A 20,788-nucleotide genomic window follows, 5' to 3' on the forward strand; every position below is an offset into this window, starting at 1 on the left:
TTTGACACTGGGGTTGTGGCTCTCCTAGAGTGCTGGGAGGAATATGGCTCTTTGTCTGTACCTTCTGAAGGTCACCGGGAAGGACATGGTTTCAAGGGTGGGTGGTGTGCCTGCAAGGGACAAAAACACCATCCCTTTCCCAGCCTCAAGTCCCTGTGCCCCCCTGGCATGGACAGTCCCCACCTGCAGCTGCTGCCAGCTCTCACTGGCAGCCCAGGCAGGCATGGCTGGTGTGCCAGCTAATGGGCCCACCATTAGCACTTACGCCTTTCGTCCTGGCAGCTGGGGCAAGTGCAATGCTTCTGGTGAAGAACAGGGCCCTGACCCAGCAGCTGGGAAGCAGGGGGTGATTACAGCTTCACCCTGCTCAAGATATAGACAGACAGGCAGACTGACGGACTGAGGGGGAGGTGGTGGTAAACACCAGCTGGCCCTGTGGTCACCCACAGCTGGGGGCATTCCAGGCCAAGCTGAGGGGAGGGGGCTGGCCAGAGCTCACTTCTGCCTCATACTAGGACAAGAGCACCCAGGGCCAGAGATGCACCCACACTGTCACCAACTTGGCATCTCTATGGCCTGACGTGTGGACCTCCCCTTTCACACACCATGCCTGGGCCAGCAGGCAGCACCAAAGACCAGCTAGTCCTTTGCCAGACGGGGACACTGGAGCCCAGAGAGGGGCAAACCCTTGCTGGGCCCCACAGTTACTCAGTGTCTTAAGCAGTACTGGTCTCAGCACCCTCTGGATGCCCCTGAGACCTTGGCCTTCCTTCTTGGCAGGCCCCTGTGGTGCCCACTCTGGCTTGGGATAAGCTGTTCCTGCCTCTGGGAGTAGCTGCAAATCAGAGGTCAGGAGTCTGGCAGGATGATCCTTGGAAATTTGGGGTCTTTTGCAGAGTCAGGAAAAAAATAGGTTTGGGGCTGAGGCAGCCTCTTTGTCTTCTTGTTTGGGGCCTGGACTGGGAGGGAGAGAAAACCAGGCTGAGGGTGGGTCTTTTCATTCCATCATTCCCTCTTCCTTCACTCCCAGTCCTGTCTGCTCTGCATATAGTCCTGGGTGGGGAGGGAGGATGCAGGTATGTCAGAAGCAAAGAGCCGGAGCAAGAGCCGAGGGTCCTGGATACCCAGAAAGTGGAGGAGCTGATGGCCGGGGCATGGGAGAGGCCTCACTAAGAAGGAACAGACAAGCCGGGCCTCCAGGAGGAACAGAAGGCATTGGGCAGAGATTGGGAATGGGTCTGGAGTGAGGTGTTCAGTGTGGCTGGGGCATAGGAGGAGTTGGGTGATGAATGAGGATGACAAGGGGACAGGAACAGTCAGATCCTGGGACCCTGAGCGCAGGCTGAGGGCTGGGTCCTGCAGAGGAGTTACCAGAGTGGGGGCTGTTTGCAGGCGGGGGCATGGTCTGAGTGGTAGGTGCCAGTGGCTACCACCATGTATATTTCTGATCAAGGGGCTGAGGTGGCACGGGGACCCGTGGGTCCCATGGGGTGGTGGTGTTGGAAAGGGAGGGAGAGAAGGGCCAGTCCTGAGCTCCTGGGGTGGTGGGATCAGTCCAAGGAGTCATCAGCTCATTTATGTGTTCACTGTAAAAAATCATCTGTTACTTCCAACCCCACATGAGCTCCCTAAGGGTAGCAGCCAATACCCACCAGGCAGCAAAGGAAGAATGCCATGGTGTGGGCAAGGCAGGGCAGGGCTCAGGGTGGCCTGGAGAGATGGGGACCAGGCAGGAGGACAGACAGGTTGAGGGGGCCTGGATCATAGGCATGAACCCCCTGGTATCTGGCAGCCCAGCTGTGAATCTCTGCCATCAACAGGTATGTCAGGCCGGTCTAACCACCCTGTGCCTCAGTGGTCTCATCAGTTTAAGTAGGGATAATAATCCACCTGTCCCTCAGAAGTGCCAGGCCCAGAGCTGCAGTGGCAAGGGCCTACCCGCCCCTTATTGGTCCCTGGGTCCCAGCAGGCAGCTCTTGGTGCCTCTTCCGGTGTTTGGCAGAGACCACCAGGAGGCATGGCTCAGAGGCCTGAGCAGCTGTGGAGGACACATGAGCACCACCAACTGGCTTGGTCCCTGAGCGTTCCATCATCCCTGGCATGGGAGGTTCCCTGAGTTTGGGAGGAACCCTGCCTCAGTCTACCTTGTGGCTTACTGTGACCCTCTGAGATGCTGTCTTCACAGTAATGGTGCCGGTATATCCAGCCTCGGTCCAAATCACACACAGCTGTCTGAATTTGTGAGGGTTACCTGGGTTTGAAACTGGGGGGCAGTGAGGCTTCCCTTCCCTCCTCCACATTCTGGGCCCTTCCACCCTCAAGAAGAGACCTATCACCAGCTTCTCACCCCTCCACTCCCTCGGCACCTGGGCTCCTTCTGAGCTCTCCTGGTGGAAGAAGGGGCTTTTGTGGCTGTGACAGCCTAGTCCCCTATCCTAGGCTCACGGCCTCCTGGAAGACAGGGAACTCTGTCCCCTTCCCGCAGTGACTCTTCCAAGTCAGCGTATTAAAGTCTAAAAAGTCCTGGAGTCAAGGGACTTCTTTGCCCTAGGGTCTCTCCAGAGTCTGGGCACATCCTTAACCACCAAGGTTAACACCAACTTTGGGGAGCATCACTTTAGAGCAGCATGTCTGCCCGCGGGGGACTCCACAGCTCCTCTGGGGTGGAGTGAGAGGTTCATAGCTGCACCTTCTCGCCCAGCACCAAGGGGAGCCTCAAATGTTTGCTGAATGCTGGACAAAGGTTCCAGGCTCTACTCCACAGAGGTCTCAGTGCCCCTCCAGTGTTTCTGGGCAGCGCCCCCTCCCCCAAATTCACATCTGTCCTTGCTGGAGGTGGGCAGGTTGTAGGGGCTGGGGAGGGCACTGCAGTTCTTACCTTGATGTTGTCCTGCCAGCGGTGGGCTTTCTGGAAGTTCTCTGCAGCGTCGGCCAATCTCTGAGGAACAGAGCACAGGGAGGTCAGAGGCTGAGGAAGACTCATGCCCAGCCCAAGCCTTCTCCATCCCTAGTACTCCCTGGGTCCAGGCTGGCTCACGGACTCCCTTGTCCCATCCTGCCAGACCCTCAGAGATTCCTTGGCCCCAGACCTTCTTCAGCTTGCTGAGAAGGGGGCCCTTCCCCCACCCACAGCTGGGTTCACATAGGACAGGTGAAGCCTGCACAGTGACCTGAGTGGTATCTCCCTGTGACATCTCTATGACACTCCCTGTACTTTAGCCCAGCCACATCTCCTGCCCACACGATGGCAGGGGGACCCCTGGGATGTAGTAGGCCTCAGGCCCTGGAGTCAAGCCCCACTGCCACTCTACCTCCAACAAACCAGTGTCACTCCAGTGCCAAGAGGAGGCCCTCCCTAGTCAAGGGTGAACTGCCACAAGTGACAGAGTGCCTTGCCGATGTGTCATTGTCCCCAGCTTGCTCAGGGCCCAACAGGAGGTACCCCTAGCACACCTCTGCCCACCCAGGCCCCCTACCACTGTCCCTGTCCTGGTTTCTTGAGCCCCTTCCCAGCAAGGCTCTCCAAGCCTTCTCTCCACACAAGCCTGGCCCACCCTTTGGGGCTGGTTCCTGCACTCTCCTCCATCATGGCCCCTGTGCCTGTGAGCACAGCTCTGTGTCCTTCTATCCCACACCCTGTTACCAACCACGCCTGGCACCAGACCATGCTGATGTGTGGAGGTGTGGCAGGCCAGCCAGCCCTGTCGTCTCACAATTTAGAGGAGGAAACAGGCACAAAACTGGGTAGAACCAGAGCAGGAGTAGCTGAAGTGATTCTAGGAAGCTTAGTGCTGTGGGAATTCGGGATGTCATGGAGGGCTTCCTGAAAGAGGCATTGGTACTCTGCCACCCTCAGGGCTTGAACCCTGGCTGCCCAGAGATTCTTATTTTGCACCTCCATGGATTCTGTCCCTCCAGGAACTCTTGGAGCTCCTGAAGATGGCCCTCTGGGGCCTCCTGTGGAGCTGAGTGCAGTGAAGTCCTGTTAATCATACTGACGACTGTTACAGTGAACTGGCCACTTACTGCATACCAAGCCTGCCACCAGGCTGGTGACACAGCATGTGTACCTGTCACTGCTCATGTCTTCCTCAGATGAGGATACCTGGGCAGGGAGACAATGAGAAACCTTTCCAAGGTCACATAGTCTGGGTCAGGCTGGGGCTCTGAGTTTGGCCTTCACAACCACGTTTGTCTTGTTTTTTCTTTTTAGTTAAAAAAATGTTTATTATTTATTAAAAAAAAATTTTAATGTTAATTTATTTTTGAGACACAGAGAGACAGAGCATGAGTGGGGGAGGGGCAGAGAGAGAGGGAGACACAGAATCCAAAGCAGGTTCCAGGCTCTGAGCTGTCAGCACAGAGCCTGATGCAGGGCTCAAACTCACAAACAGTGAGATCATGACCTGAGCCAAAGTCGATGCTTAACTGACTGAGCCACTCAGGTGCCCCTGAAAATGTTTATTTTTGAGAGACAGACAGAGAGAGTGTGAGCGGGGGAGGGGCAGAGAGAGAGGAAGACAGAAACCGAAGAGGCTCCAGGCTCTGAGCTGTCAGCACAGAGCCTGATGCTGGGGCTTGAACTCACGAACCATGAGTTTGTGACCTGAGCTGAAGTCGACTGTTAACCAACCGAACCACCCAGGCGCCCCTCAGCCACGTTTGTGTTACCCAGCCCATGACCAAGGTCTGAAGGTACATTCCACGATGCCCAGTGAGGAGCAGGGCAACTCTTGTAGAGTAGGGGCTGTGCTTTTCCATCCCTGCCCCATTCCATCCTATGGGTGGAGCAGTGGGGTCCTGCCTCCTGGCCTCCAGCACTTACTCAGAAGGCCCTGGTCTCTTGGTATTTAGGACACATACCCCCTGTCCATTGGTCCAGGCCTGGTGTGGCATGTGGACCTCAGTGGGGGAGATTCTAACAAAGCCTGCCAGCTGCTCATGATGGGGAAATGGGGATCAGGACCCGGGAGACCAGTTTTCCTCCCTCCCAGCATGTAACAGTTGTGGTGGTGGGGTACGGCCTGCAGAGCTGTGGCCTCTGTTGTCTGGGGCAGGATGCCTCTTCTGGCAGGCTGGGCTGACCAGCGCCATCCTTACTCCCACTGGGCCTAGCTCCCCCTCTTCCTCCAGCCAAGAGCACTGGATGCTAGGAAGACTATTAGGCTGGGGGTCTTGGGGACAGGGTAGGGAAGTCCCTCTTGAAGTCAAACCCCCTCACGTTATAATGCTGAGCCCTTCCTGGACTCTGATCCCCTCTCTTGCTACCCAACCTGTCTTCTTTGTAGGCTCCATCCTCTGCCCACCTGCTTTGCGGTGCCTGCTTGGGGGGCCCCTACCCCCCTCACCCAGCTTCAGGGACCACAGGTCTCTACTCCTAGATACCTTCCATATCTTGCTTCCAATCCTGACCCCCTCTAAGGTCCTGGACACCTTCCTAGGGTGACCCTCAGGCCCACTAAGCTCATACCATCTCCTCTCGGAATGAGCCCATCCGTCTTGGAATCCCTGCTGCCTATATCTCATCTGTGCTATCACTCAAACCGCCTACTGTTCGTCTCCAGCCCAGGCTCTGTCCCTCCCTCAGGCTCTTGTGTCCTCTCTCGCCCTTTGTTATCTATTCTCCAAATGTGGATCTCATCCTGAGGCTACCTCCTGCCCTGAAGCACTTTAGCAGCTTCCCATGGCTCTGCATATAAAAGGCAAGTCTTTCTTGCCTTCCCGAGGGGTGCACTTGCGCTCACTTCCATCCTGGGGCCTCTTCTCAGCCTAAACAACAAACGCCTCTACCCTGACCCCAACTCCCAGGATGGGTGAGGCCCCTGATGCACAATCCTGCCATGTTCTTTTGTAGAGGACATTACTGTGTGACACACATGACACAACATTTGTTATTACTGTTAACTGAGCATCTACTAGGGTGCAAGCTTAGCACCTGGCCTGGACAGAGGGTATGAGGCCTAGGGACGGCCCCTGGGGCCACACCTTGAGGGGTGAGCCTTGGGCAATCACTTCACGGCCCTTTTCCTTACCCTGTGGCCTGTGACCTTCCCAGGGACCCCAGACCTTTCTTAGAGTGAAGGGCTCCACTGAGGCCACTGCCCTTCATGGGGGATGAGGTGAGCGCAGGGTATGGGAATAACCAGAATCAGGCCTCTTGCCTCAGAAAAGCCACAGGGTTGATGGGGCTACAAACACCAAACTGCACCAGTTGAAGTCTCCAACTGGGCCACAGCCTTGAGGGGCTGTCCTCTCCTGCAGCCACCTTCCCTGCTGGCCAGGGGTGCCAGCTCCTTTACCCTCTCAGGGCTCAGCTCTGTCTCTGGGCTTCACAGGCCAGAGGAACATGGGGGCTGCAGGCCCTCTGGCTCCCTAGCTGAGCAGCCAAGGTGAGGGGGGCCTGGTGAGGGAGACCCAGGGTGGGGGGGTTGCCTAGCCCCTAGCTTCCTTGAATCCATGGAGTCCCATAGGCTCAAAGGCCCAGGTCAGCCCGCTGACTCGTGAATAACGGAGTTGCAATAGCCACGGCGAAAGGATTACTTTTAATCCTCGGTAACGATCAAGCCATTATTATTTTTTCGGTGTTACAGATCAATCAGTCCATCCCCGGGCACTGGACGTGTGGAAACTGCTAAACACACAGGCCTGGTGGCTCAGTAGGAAGGGCTGAGGCAGCAGAGGGTGGGGGGGGAGGGGGGGGAAGGACGGACGGGGGGAGGATGGGGGCAGGGGGGGCGTTGGACCAGCTCTGGCAGCTGGAGGTCCCATCAGGTCTGGGGGGAGAAGGGAGAGGGAAGAGGGCTAGGCCCACCCACTGGCATGCCTGCGGGGCTCCAAGCAGCCATCAGAACCTGACTCCCAGAGCCTTGGAGCCCTGGCCGAGGTTCAAATCCCGGCTTCCTTGCATAAGTGGCTTCCCCGCTGGCCCTCGATTTCTTGTCTGTAAATTGGAGGCGGGAACTGTAACCACTCAGAGGGTGGGTAGGTTCTTGGCAGCTCCCTTGCTCCAACCCCTAGAAGCTGCCCAGAGGGTCAAGTCCCCTGGGAGGTTTCTCTTGCTGGCTCTAAGCACACAAGGCTCTTGCCCACCTTTGGGTCTTCCTCTGTTATCCACTCTTATTGTGTGAGACGTGCTCTACATCATCTCCATCAGCCCTATCAGACTGTGTCACCTCTCCTGGAAGTCTCCTTTTGCCTTCACCCAGTCCCTGGACTCCCCTCCCGTCAGGCACTCAGAGCCTCGTGCTCTCATCTCCACAGAGCCCACAGAAGTCAGCCCAGCTCAAGGCTGTCTGGGAGATGTACCTGCAGCCCAGCCCCACCCTGTCCTAAGGTTCATTCTCCTAGTGCATCCTTCCCACCTCTCCTGGGTCCTTATGACAAAAGGCTCTGAGTAGGCAGGGTGGGGAAGGAAACTGAGGCCCAGAGGTAAAGACAGAACTTACCAAGATCCCTGCAGGGCAGGGGCAGAAGTGGGCCCACAGATTGGTCCCACGTCCAGGCTACTGCCTGTCTGGGGGAGATATGCTCCATTCTCATCCCTCAGCCACCCACAGCCTTTGGTCTTCTGCTATTAGGCCCTTGCACATTCTAATTCCACCTTGTGCATCATCACGCAGACTCCTCAGGGGGTTCACTCCCTCACCGTTGAGGTGTTAGTTTAGACCTCATTCTCCTAACCACTCCTTGACCCCTGCCAAGCCCCCATCTGTCCCCATCACATCTCATCTGCTTTCTTCCTTGAGTTCCGAGCTTGGTGAGGGCTGCATCTGGCAGCTGTTAAGTTTACAATAACCTGTCCCCTTGCGCACAGTAGGTGCACAATGAACGTCTGCTAACTCAAGACCAGAGTATCTCTGAACTTGGCTAGAGACCTGGGCTTGAGCCTGGCTCTGCCAGACAGCTGTGTGACCCCACATGTATGATTCAACCTCTCCGAGCCACTTTTCCTCATCACGTTGTGGAGGGTTAGGGCTGCCTATCAGGGTAATGCTGCTGCAAACTTGCTGATGGTGGCTTGCCTGGCCCGAGATGTTCCCATCGTGGCCAAGGCGTTGGATGGAACCATGGTGGGACTGCTGAGCAGGGCTGCTCACGGCCAAGTCCATCACAATAACAGCAGGCATTTCAGAGGCAATTAGCAGAGAGTTTCACTTAACAATCAATTTCTCTCAGCTCTGGAAACTACTCTTACAGGAAAAGGCAAAAAAGAGGAGGACTGGTGGTGTGCCGGGCTGGGGACAAAGCTCGCCTGAGGAGACACCTTCAAATTTCACTAAGTTAAACATCTTTCCGTTGCTGCAGAGCCAATGGCCACAGATGAAGGGCCTGGAGTCATGGTGGGTGCTCCTCTGAGGCCAACAGCTGGAGGGTCCAGCCTCACTGCATGCTGGAAGGGGGCTTGGGTGAGACAGGGCTGGGGCCTCAGGCTTCTCTCTCCTCTTTCAGGGCCCACTCCTCCCCCAATTTGGGTGTGCCCCCCCCCCCCCCGCCCTGCTTCTCCAGGGCATTCCTCTCACCCCAGTGTTGGCCTAGCCTGAAAGGGTCTGGGGAGCCACTGCCTATCAAACAGGATTTGTTTCATGCAGCCCAGAGGGAAAGATTGTATGAGGTGTTTGGTCTTAATTAGTTAGAGCTACTCCCTCTTCCAAGAGGATACAAGAGGCTTAGGATAAAAGGCCCTGAACCCATGGGGAGTGGGATATTAAGATCTGGGCCACTGAGGGCTAAGCCCGGCAGAAGCTGTGATGGTTGGGGGTGGGGGGGCTTTGAGATGGAGGCTGGGGGCAGCAAAGTCCTAGCACCAAGTAGATGCCCTGGAAACACTGCCAGAGGGTTGCAAGGAAGGTAATGGTGATAGATGACACTAGACATGACCCCTGGCACCTACCTTGGGCCAGGGCTTCACTGACTGTGCAGTTAATCCAATGACAGGTGGAAAATTGGGCCTCTTCTTCACCCTCCCCATTCCATCCCTGGCAAGACACCGGAGAGGTGGATTCTTCTGTTCCCCTGCCTTTTACAGGTGAGGGCACTGAGGCTCAGAGCATTAGTGCCACTACCCCAGACCCCTGGTGGGGAAGTGGTAGAGGGGGCATCAACCCACGTCTATAAGCAGCATTGGACAGTAAGAACCTCAGGGAAGGACCAGTCCTGGCCACATGAAGGCTGCTGCTTGGGCTGTTCCCCCCGCCCCCTCGCCTCCAAGAATGATTCCTTTGTCCTTTCCTCAGGAAAGTGGATCAGTAACTGGCCTCCCAGATGCTGCTCTGAGCCCACCCTCCAACCTTGGAGTTGCTGGGCCCAGACCCCGGGAGGGTGTAAGGACCAGGGTGTCCAACAGCCCCTGCTCAGCCCAGCACTGCCACCTCTGCCACCCTGCTTCCCTCCCTGCCTGTGGGCCCTGTATTAGCTCTGTATTGTGCACTGATAGATACTAAATACAGATTTCCAATTTCCAGAGCTGTTATGGTCTAATGAGTAAATAATATACATATTTAAAACTGTCTAAAAACATATCTGCATAATTAAAATATCTGCATAATAATGAAGCAAGATGCAGCCTAGCAAGGAGGAGCCTGAGCCCCAGGGCTGACAATAGGGGTAGATGTGCAGGTGGGGTTGGGGTTCATGGCCCTGTGGGTCTCTTCCTTCCTGCTACCCTGGCCTGAGTGGGCCTTTGTCCTTCTGTCTACCATCTGCTCCAAGTGGGCACATCCACAGTCAGGAACCAGGAGACCCCAACCTGGCCCCATCCTTGCACAACTTGTGGCTTAGGGGAGGCGCACATGTGGACGGACAGTGCCTGCTGCCTGAGTGACGGCTGCCTCAATGACTCTTTGACTGCCACCATATGCAGCACGTGATGTGCTCAGGGCTTTATAGACACAGCCTCACTCACCACGACATTCCAAGGGCAGGTTCTGTTCTGATCCCCCATTTTTCTGGGTTCTGAGGGGTGGAGAGAAGCACACCAGCCTGGGCAGAGCAGGCTGCCCAGGGTCCATGACTTAACAGACAGCAGTCGATTGGAAGCAGTTGCCTTCCTGTCAAGTGTACCGCTGACACTAGTGATCCCTGGGCAGGACCACACTTGGTCCTCTCTCTACCCCTTGACTTCCCATCCTCTCTACCCCTTCCCTCCCAAGTCCCTCCTTCTGTCTCTCCTGCATCTGTCCACACTGGACACACCTGGCTCCTCTCCCATGACACATCTGACCTACCCTTTCTGTATTAACCAGACTTACAGCTGAAAGATAAAAAACAACCACCAAAATAATGAAAAACAAACAAACACTCAAACCTCAGACCAAAACTCCACCAACCAAAGCTGCAGGGAAAATGACAAACACTCCTCCAAGCGAAGGGCGCCTCAGGGGAAAGCCGTCAGGTGAGGCCTGTGCTGTTGTTGGCAGCCAACGGGCCCCCTGACCTTTTCCCTCACCAGCTGCACACGTCCCCCATGAGTTGATAAAAAAATTAGTAAAATGGATTTTTTTTCTTAAAAAAAAAAAAAAAAAAAAGGTCAGAATACATGTACCAGGAAAAAACTCATTCAAGTTGTGTGTGGTTCCCCTGTGGAGGGGCACCCACCTCTCCACCCCCAGGCCTGGGCTTGCTTGCTCTCTCTGGGCATCTTGGGCTTGGTTATCGATTTCCATGTCTCCTTGGTCCTGCCTGCAAGGGCAGCTTGTGTTTTAATTTCCCAGGAAAAACAGGAAGAAGTGAGGGGTGGCTTCTGCTAAAAACAGAGATGGGGTTGGGGAACCTGGTGTCCCAGAGGCCTGAATTTCAGACCAGATAAGATTTTCTGGGACATCCTGGGTACCCAGGGAAGGTTGCTGTGTTGCATTTTGCCTGGGAGGATTTTTAAAAACCGGACATTAAAAAAATGTTTACTTATTTATTTTGAGGCAGGAGACGGGCAGAGAGAGAGGGAGAGAGAAAATCCCAAGCAGGCCCCATGCTCAGCGTGGAGCCTGACACGGGGCTCAATCTCACGACCATGAGATCACAACCTGAGCTGAAATCAAGAGTTGGATGCTTAACTGACTGAGCCACCCAGGTGCTCCCTAAACTGGACATTTTAACATCAGGAGTAAGAGGCCATGTAGGAAGAGTAAGAAGGAAAGGAGGTGATGTGGCACTTTGGTGAGGACATAAATTCTTCTGGCTTCACTGCTTTAGCTTTTTAAGGGAACTATAGTCAGTATAGAAGGAGTTGGGTCCAATGGATCACACGGCAGGATCCAAATGTGTCCACTGTGAACAGGGAAAGGGGCCTCTGTGGCTGGACAGAACACTCACAGGGGCCAGCTTGAATTTACAGAGCAGCTGTCAGGAACTGGGGATGAAGCCCACCCTCAGGAAATTTCGGCTCTGGTGGTGGGCTGCTTCAGGAGGGGACGAATGTGGCCCTGGACAGCCTTGTGCTGAGGGCAATCGGATGGGCCTGGCTCTTGGGGCCCTGCCCTGCCCAGTCACTGCTGCTGCTCTTGGGTTCCCTGACAGGCACCTGTGAGAGTTTCCCTGATGAGGAATAAGCCAAGAGACCCAACGCACAGGTCAGAATTTGGGCTGTGGCCCCAGAGCCTAGCCATGGGCAAGCACCTTGCCCCCGAGGAGCTCATGCTGAGGGCTGGGCCATGTGGACTCCAAAGCTGAAGGGGCTCCTTCCAAGGTACTGACCCACTCAGCACAATCCCTCACGGGGCTCACATGGGTGAGAATCCACCAACCTAGCTGGCACCCCCTTAGCCTCCAGCATGAAACCTGCACATCTCCACAGGTGGATCAGTCCCTGGTGAGCCAGGTAGAATTTCTCATAAATTTTCCAGTTTTGTCAGGTTTCCTCCCTCTGAATGATGGTCCAGTGCAATTTGCCAACATTTGTTGTTGTTTTTTTTTAATGCCTTTAAAAACACTTGCAGAGAGCACCAGGTGAGGATGTTAGGCCCAGGGCTGTTGGCTACTCTCCGTTAGAGGAGATGGGAGACATGTCATTTATCAATGTGCACCACAGGACATGTCACTGACTCCTTTCCCTCATCAGGCCATGTTCTGGAGACAAGCATGTATGGGCGTGGGTGTTGTGTGCATGCCTGGGTATAACAATGGCCCTGCTACAGAAGCTGGGAGGCTGGAGCTCCTAAGGCTTGGTGGCTGGTCCAGTGCATTATTTGGGAATCATAACCTTCATCTCTTGGGACCTGTTTCTCACCTGTATAATGGGGACCAGAATCCTGCCTGGACCCTCCCAGGGCCTTGGGGATGGGGATGGAGAACAAGGTATGGACAGAGAGCAGGACTCTGAGCAGGATGCAGACTCACTCTGGGTATTGGAGATACAGCCCCAATTCCGACATTGCCCCTTCCTTCAGCTCATCACAGGGACCTCCCGACTACTCCACCACAACTTGGATTCTCTCTTGGGCCTTCTGACCTTGGCTTGACCTGGCTTCATTTGAAGCTCATGCCAGTGGACTTTCCCTTCCCTCAGCACCACCTTTGTCCATTGGTCCCCCCGCATCCTGCCTGGCCTCCAGCCCAACTCCGTCTCAGGGAGGAGTCGAGGGCCCATTTGCATGTCCTACTCAACCAACTCTACCCAAGCTGGGCCATCCCTTGGAAGCTGCTCCTCTCCAAAGCCCCCTACTCCCATTACCTCCCTTTTCTTCTGACCAGACCTTTCCAGAACCACCTCCAATCCAATTTCAGACTCCTACCCAAGCTGCTTAGCATAAGCTCATCCTCCCCAGGCTCCCACAACTTCAGTCCTCCCACAAAGTCCCATTGTCCCCTGCCCTTCCTGTTGTCACCCTTTACAGGGACTTGTGTGGCCTGGCCTTGCCAACCTTGTCACTCTCCCACCACAATGACCTTGAGCTCTGCTCTCTTGCCACGCTTAGGTTCCCTACCCTTGTTTGTGTTGTACCCTAGGCCTGGACTGCCCTTCCCTCCCTGTCTCCTTCACCTGCTGCTCCTCATCCTTTAGGGGTCACTGCTCATTCACCTCCTCCAGGCAGCCTGGTGCTCCTGACAGGCTGGTTTCCAGAATTCCCTGTGGTACTGCCATCACTCTTTTGTCTGATGCCCACCCCTCCCCCCATATGTGGTCTCTTAAGGGCAGGGACGTGAGTCATGGATGTGTGTGGTCCCAGTGCTGGGGGCAGGCTTCCACCTAGGTCAGTGGGGTTAGGGGTAGATCAGGAGGTGCCCTTAAGAGACCTGCTGGCTTAGAGGCCATGGATTTCTCTGGGGTGGGGAGCAGAGACCAGACCAGAAGCAGCATTGATGACAGAGCACAGGGATTCCAGATGGGGCAGAGGTAAAGGCATGGGCAGAATGAGGCTGAGTACAAGCCCCACTGGGCACCCCATGCAGAGGGGTCAAGGGGTTGCCTCAGGGGTATGAACTAAAGATGTCTGCTTTCCGGGACCCTGGTCTCACTCTGGAACTCGTGAGAATGTCATCCACCAGTCTCATCCCAAAGTCTGTGATGGCATGGTTTGGAAACAAAAGCCACTGAGGCCTTGCCAGAGTGAGAGGCTGGGTGGTGGTGGTGACGGGCCGCTCATCTGGCCACATCAGTCAGGAGTTGGTCCCCCTGCTCTGGCCCCAGAACAGTGCATTCTCCTGACATGTTCCAACACCCTCCTCCAGGAAGCCTTCTTAGATGTCTTTACGCCCCACCACGGCTCAGGGACAGGACATGGGAGGGTAGTGGTTCCAGTGGGAAGAGGTTGATATGACCTTCCCTCTTTCATGTCAATAAATTTTTATTAAGCACCTACTGTGCACCTTCTCTCTTTCATGTCAGTAATTGTTTACTAAGCACCTACCTGTGCTAGGCTAGGTCAGCGGGCAGTACAGATGTAGCCCTGCTCTCATGCAGTGTGCCGTCCATAAGTTCTTCTTTATATCCCACCTATCTTCCCACTGTAATTCAGTCCCACTGTCCTGAACACAGAACTTGGTAGAGGCCTCTATGGTAGAGGTAGTTTCATGGGCTAGCAACTTCACTAGCAGAATTAAGGGGTGCGAGGAGACCTCTTTCCATGTAAAAGCTGAGCCTGAGCGCCCGCCACCAACAAGAACAGAGGAGCCTGAGCCCCTGCCTGTGAGGACAGCAGAGCCCAAGCCCCCATCCAGCCACCATGCTCCCTTCCCATGATGTTATTTTTATACTTTTTCCTAAAACACAGTCTGAACGGGCCCTTCTCGACTCTATTAACATTAGGAATCTAATCAGTAATCAGGCAGCTCATAATTTTCTGATTAGCTCTGATTAGGCCCAACCTTGGGGGGAGAGAGAGTGGGACAGTGAGAATGGAGGTGGGGCCAGTGGGGCACCAGGATATGCCTGAGGGGGCACTGGCTGGGCTAGGGGTGGAGGGCAGAGGGAAAGAGCCTCTTGCCCTACTGTCCTTTGTCCTGGAAAAGGGTATACGGTGGAATCTTGGGTTGCACTGGGTCGGAAAGGTTGCAGGGGTCAGAGAGCAGGGCAGTAGGAAAGGGGCCCCTGGCCCACCCTGCAGCAGGGACCCCAGGGAAAGTTGGGTCTGGACTTTCAGAACCATGGACAGAGGCAGGTGGGCTTGGCAGGGTGGCCCAAAGGGCCGGATTTGGGCATCTATATGGGTCCTACCCTGCCTAGGGTCCCCTGGGGTTACATCCCAGTAATGATCCCAGGAGTTGCCTTGAGTGATGGTGACAGTGACAGGATGGGCATGCTCAGAGGGCTGCAATGTGTGACCTTCACATGGAGAACTGGCCCTGGCCACTGGTGCTGAGCACACCATAGGTAAAGCTTGATGATCATCACTTTCAGTGTAAAGACAATGAGGCTGAGGGTCTTACTGTACAGTGGGGAAGCCAAGGCCTGGAGGGACCACCTAGGTGATGGTGCCAGTTAGGGACCAAGCCTGGGTGTGTACTGAGGCATCCCTGGTCAGCCAATCCTTTCTTCTGCCTGAGATCTGTTTGTCACTGGATGGAACCATGGTGCTGGCCAAACCAGACCTCCTAGACCTGAATAGAACCGGACCTCTGGCCTGTCCCTGGTCTTTGCTGACCATGAAGTCTCCCTACTTCCCACCCCGCTACCATCCACTGGCCTTCCCCATAGGCCCAAGACTCTTCTGAGCCACATCCTGGAGCCCCAGTCAGGTCACAGTCAGAGTGGTCCTGCCTTTGCCCCTGGTCTGGAACACCTCTTGTTGGACACAACCATCCAGGTGACCTCTGATGAAATGCATGAGCCCCACTGAAGGAGCCATGCACAGCTAATGCCATGCAAATTGGTACGGAGGCAATCAGCCTGACTCTACAAGCTGCCCCACCGGCCGCAGGCTGGCTCATTGTCTTTTCTGTCAATTTGCATCTCATTACCCAGAAGGCTGTGTTCGCTAGAGGTTAAAAGAAAAAGAGAATCAAGCCTCTCTGTATCCTGCCTCCAGCTAGGGCACAGTCTACATGTGGGATAGGGCTGCCTGGTGGATTGCCCCATGAGGTCCACTCCACGGGGAGCCTGCCAGCCCTACCACTGCCATCACCACCACAATTACCCCTGCTGCCACCAGAGTGTTACTCCCATCACCACCATCACTGCTACCTCCATCATCACTACTGATCCCCACTTAACCACTGCCAACATGGTTTCATCACTCCTACCACTGTTACCCCATCTCTACTGCCAATGTTTTCATCAGCTGGCACCACCACCAACGTCACCCCCATCATGACTGCCAAAGTTCTTCCCATCACCAATCACCACCACCATCACTACCTTCATCTCCATCATCATAGGCACCAACACCATCACTGTCACCTCCACCATTACCTCCATTGCCGCCACCACCACCACCACCACCACCTCCACCACCACCTTCACTACTGTAACCATCATCCCACTGGAGCACCTCTGCTAGCACCTCACATTGCCTCATGATCACCACCTGCCCCACCACCTCTACATCCCTCAGGGAAGTCTGGTGAACAGGCAGAGACTACTGACTCTTTACCTTTCTCTGCCCATCACCCTCTAGCATCATGGGAAAGTTAGAGAACCTGTAAACAAATGATCCAGTGATCAGAGACCTCATAAATCAACCACTTGAACTCTGGTGCTTATAACTGGGTGTCATAGGAAGGAAGCCTGCAAGGCCAGGGGGCAGGGTAAAGATGCTTGCTTCTCTGACAGAGCCCCTGGAAGACTGGGGCCTCATTTACTCCCCTGGTCAGTGGCCACCACATCCCGAAGGGCAGAGCCAGGAGCTGTGTGTGTGACATGGTGACTGACTCCTTCTCTGAACCTTGGTTGCCTCATCTCTAAAATGGGGCTTCTAATAGTCTTGACCTCATAAGGCTGTGTGAGATGAGTGTAGACCATGAGAGAATACTGAGAATTCTGGAAGGTCACATAAAACCTGTGGGCAAGGAGTGTAGTTAGATCAGGTTGGGAGGGCTTCTGGGAAGAGGGAACAGCTGACCAAACTTGAGACAAGGTCAGATGGATGGAAGAAGGGAGGAACCTGAGCAGGGCCAAGTTGTGGAGGTGGGAATGAGTGGGCTTCTCTGTGGGGAGAGGACAGTCAAGACCAGGGCAGCTGATGAAGCCTTTGCTCCTCCTGAGCCTCCCTCCATCCAAGGTTGTTTGTGGTCACAGTGTGGCTGAGCTTCTTTCCTCAAGGACACCATGATTTGCACCTTTCTTCATACACATAATCCCTCTAAGCCCCACGGAGCTCAATCACTGTTCCCATTCTACTGACAAGGGTGCCAAGGTGGAGAGATGAGCCTAAACTAAGACAAAATAGGGGGTTCCTGCAGAGGCTACCCAGAAGAGTAGGAATCAGAGCCAGATCTTTCTATTCCAGCCATCATTCTGCTGGATGTGGATGCCTGAGACCCGACCTCATCACTGCCTACTAGCTTCGGTGGCAGCAGCATGGGCACTACCTGGGACACAAAGCTGGGCCCTGGCAGGCCCTGGGGGCAATAATGGGGGCCTGGGAAGAGCTGACAGGCAGACAAAGGCCTGGAGGTGGAGGGTGGGGTGGTGGGCACAGCCTGGCTGCCAGGTGGAAACGCCCAGGGTAAAAGCTGCTCTGAATACTGACTGCATCCCGCTGCTGCAATCAGCCTCGACACTTGGTTATTATGAGGAGTAAAGGCGACCGGCGGGACAGCTGGAGCCTTGGCGACAACATTTAAGGCGTTTGTCAGAGCCATGGGACACGGGCTGCCAGGCGCTAATGGCTTCTGCTTGCTGCTGCCAAGCGAGACGAGGGCGGGCAGGCGGAGGCGGCCTTGCTCCTGCTCGGGCCCCATGCCCACCTCATGCTACGCGGCTGCTCCACGACAGGTAGGGCCCACCTGGGCCTTCCAGATGCCTAGCAACGGCCAGAGAGCCACGGCACCAGCTGGGGAGGGTGGGATTTGCGGCCATGCAGCACATGCTGGCATGTTTGGGAGGTTATCTTTCTCACCTCCATTCAGGCTGTAGCCCCTCTCCCCTGGGATGAGGGTCTGGGAATCTGTTCTCTATCATGCCTTCTCCCAGGAAAGGGACGCTCAACCCCAGCTGGCTAAGGCCACTCAGCCCCTGATCTCCTCAGCACTTCAGGTTGGACTTTATGTGGGAGGATGCCTGTAGTGATGGACCCACGGTGGACTCAGATCCATCCTGACTGGGTGATTTCAGCTCTCCTGGCCCCAGTTCTCTTTCTTGTGAAATGGGAAAATGGCACCATCCACCCAGGGAGCCTGCATTAGTGAGAAAACAGGGGAATGATGAAGTGCTGGTTACATGGAACCCAATGGCACTTGGATGTATTAGGAAGGGCTGATCTCCCAGTCAGATGTCACCTGGGAGTGGGGGAGTGTGGCCCCCAGGGCTGCCTGAAGAAGAGGACAGCCCCTGGAGGAAGGGCCAGAGCCAACTGCAGAGAATGGCCAGGGGTTTTCCAGGGAGGAGAAACCCATGGCCAGGCGATCAGGTGGGGCTCTGAGTAAAAATGTTCCTGAAATACACAGGTCCAGCAAGGAATTCCTGTGCCTGGAAGTGCATGTGCAGGACCTGGCTCAAGCACTGTCTGTGCTTCACACAGACTGATCACTCCTTGTGTCCCAGCACTGTCCCTTATTCCCTAGAGCAGCCCCTACAAAGCAGGTCCCATTCCTATCCCATTCTGCAGATGAGGAAACTGAGGCTCAGATGTGATTGCTCAGTTTGTCTGCAGTCATAGCCCTCTGAGAGCAGGGTGGGGTTTGTTCCCGAGGCCAGGTAATTAAATCCCTTTCCTCCACTCACTGATTCATCCATGAGACACCCTGAGCCCCCTCTGAGACCCTGAGCCCCCTCTGATGAGGAAGTGGGTCTTTGGCTGGCTATGAATCAGAGAGCATGGGATGGAGGAACACCAGGGTGTTAGGAGAGGGATCCAGGCTTCAGGAGAAGACGTGGATGGGCCTGAGCTCAGCCTCAGCTTTAATGGATGCCCTTGCACTTGTCATCCTGGATAGCCCCAGGTTCTTACCCCACCCCCCCGCCCCAACCCTGGTTAAAGCTGGAGGAGGCAAGAGGAGTCCCTTAAGAAGGTGAGGAGTTGTGGGGGTGCTTGGGTGGCTCAGTTGGTTGAGCGTCCGACTCTTGGTTTCAGCTTGGGTCATGATCTCATGGTTCGTGGGTTCAAGCCCCGTGTTGGGCTCCGTGCTGACAGTATGGAGCCTGCCTGGGATTCTCTTTCTCCCTCTCTCTCTCTCCCTCTCCTCTGCTCTGTTTCTCAAAATAAACTTTTTTTTTTTAAAAAAAAGGTGGGGAGTTGTGTGCCCTTCCCAAGGTCACCCCGTGAGCTCTGACCCCCAGGAGCCCTCCTTCTGTAGTCAGCCTCCAGCACTGCTGCCACCCTCAGCCTGGGACCTTCATGGCATCAGAGCTGGGGCTGGGGTGCTGCTATGGGTTTGTATTCATCAGCGTTGAGCCTAGTGACCCTCTGTGGGCAGCTGTGCTCGGCTCTGCCTAGATTGGAGACTGCTGCCTGAGATAAGGGGCAGAAGGTCACGGCCAGGCCCAGCCCCTAGAGAGACAGACTTCAAATCTTAGGCTGGCTAGCTAGGCCCCAGGGTCATTCTTCCACACTCATCAAGGAAAAACCCTCCATGAGCTATCCTCACCCCATTTCATAGGTGGAAAAACCAAAGCTCACTAAGAGGTGGGCCTCCCCCAGGGGTGATAAGCATAGAACTTGCTCACTGCCTTCGGATCTGCTTCCCTTTCCTAAACTCACAGTGGTGGGTGTCTTTGGAGCAGGGAGGGTTTTTGTGCCCTAGTGCCAGTCTAGTCTCAGCCCACCAAGGTATTCAAGGACTCCGTCTGCAGGATTTCCAGCTCACTGCTCATCCAAAGGGTTGGGCCGTGGCCATGAGGGCTTTCCCTCCCCAAACCCTCTGGAGTCTTATGTTGCTCCCCTGCCTCCAGAGACCCCCCTCCATGGAACTCCCTCACAGGAGAGTAAGTGGGACTCCTGTGACGAGGGCTTCTTAAGCCTTCACTGAAGGAAGTCTGCCAAGGAGGAGCATGGTAGGGGCTTTCTGTCTTTAGTAGGGGTGGGCAATGAGGCCTCTTCCAGCTGATTTTATGGTCAGCAGCTTTGTAACTGGGGGTGGAAGGTTTGGAGTTGGAGGAGGATGTGTGTCCAAGTTCATTCAAATATTCATTCAAATATATATATGTATATATATATATATATATATATATATATATATATATGTACATGCATGTGAGTATGGGAACACAGGTGCAGACATAAGAAATCATCTGTATGTGAACACATGCACGTGTGAGTATAGGAACATGTGTATACATGCATGCATGCCAACATGTGCTCAGGCACATTCACACAAGGCAGATGAGTTCATGTTCTGGACTCCCTTCCCAAGGCACAGGTGAGGCTGGGCTGCTTCCTGCTGTGGCTGGGTATGGGGTGAATCACTGAACCTGTGGCTCCTGCCCCACTCATGCCTGGCTAAATGGACCCTTCTTGCTATCACCTGCCTTGTTCCTGCCTAGTGGTCCCTCCTTAAGTCTACCCTCACTTTATTCATTGGTTTACCTTCCTCCCAGAACTCACTCCAGCCTATGATCACTTTGTTTTGTGTTATCTTATTCCAACTAACACCATAGTATAGAATAAATGAAAAGGTGACCCCAGGACCTCACTTCTTTCAACAAGCATGTTTGTGGCCTGTGCTGGGTGCTAGAGACACAGGATGAATCAGACCCGGCCCCACCATCACGGAGTGCCCAGTGGAGGGGGGGGGGGCTTCCACTTGTCTCCACGCTCACCCCCCAACCCCACAGTCACGTATAGCCAATACCAGGCCAGACACACATGCAGACCATGGAGAGCTTGTGCAGTCTCACATCAACTGCCCGCCAGGTGCCTTTGTGATTACAGTTATCATTCATGGGGCCCACTAGTTAACATGTGACCAACACAACCATGGTGGGCAAGGCTGATGTTACTGGTCCATTTTTCAGAAGAAAGGCAGACAAGAGGAGGATCTGGGACCCAAACCTAAGTCTGTTTAGCTGCTGAGCCCAGGCCTGCAGTGCTGTAGCCTGCATCGGCCACACCTGTGTGACCAACAATCCCAGCACTGCCAGCAACCCTTGCCTATAGGCTGGGGAGGTGGGACATCCTCAGGGTCACACCACAGTTCAGGCACCAGGTCCCAAACTCTGCTTCTAGTAAAGGCAGGAGAGGCTGGGGGGCACCACCGTGAA

General features: G+C 54.8%; 1 protein-coding gene across 12 annotated transcripts in view; it reads right to left on the reverse strand.

The window, feature by feature from the left end:
• CACNA2D2 (calcium voltage-gated channel auxiliary subunit alpha2delta 2) overlaps positions 1-20,788 on the reverse strand; it is a 144,221-nt gene that overhangs the window by 29,235 nt on the left and 94,198 nt on the right. For all 12 annotated transcript variants that reach the window (XM_045492910.1, XM_045492902.1, XM_045492901.1 and 9 more), the window contains exon 4: positions 2,879-2,938. In XM_045492910.1, the coding sequence (XP_045348866.1) occupies positions 2,879-2,938 (60 nt within the window). The remainder of the gene's footprint in view (positions 1-2,878; positions 2,939-20,788) is intronic.

This window comes from Leopardus geoffroyi, chromosome A2, assembly GCF_018350155.1.
Source record: "Leopardus geoffroyi isolate Oge1 chromosome A2, O.geoffroyi_Oge1_pat1.0, whole genome shotgun sequence".
NCBI classification, from domain to species: Eukaryota; Metazoa; Chordata; class Mammalia; order Carnivora; family Felidae; genus Leopardus; species Leopardus geoffroyi.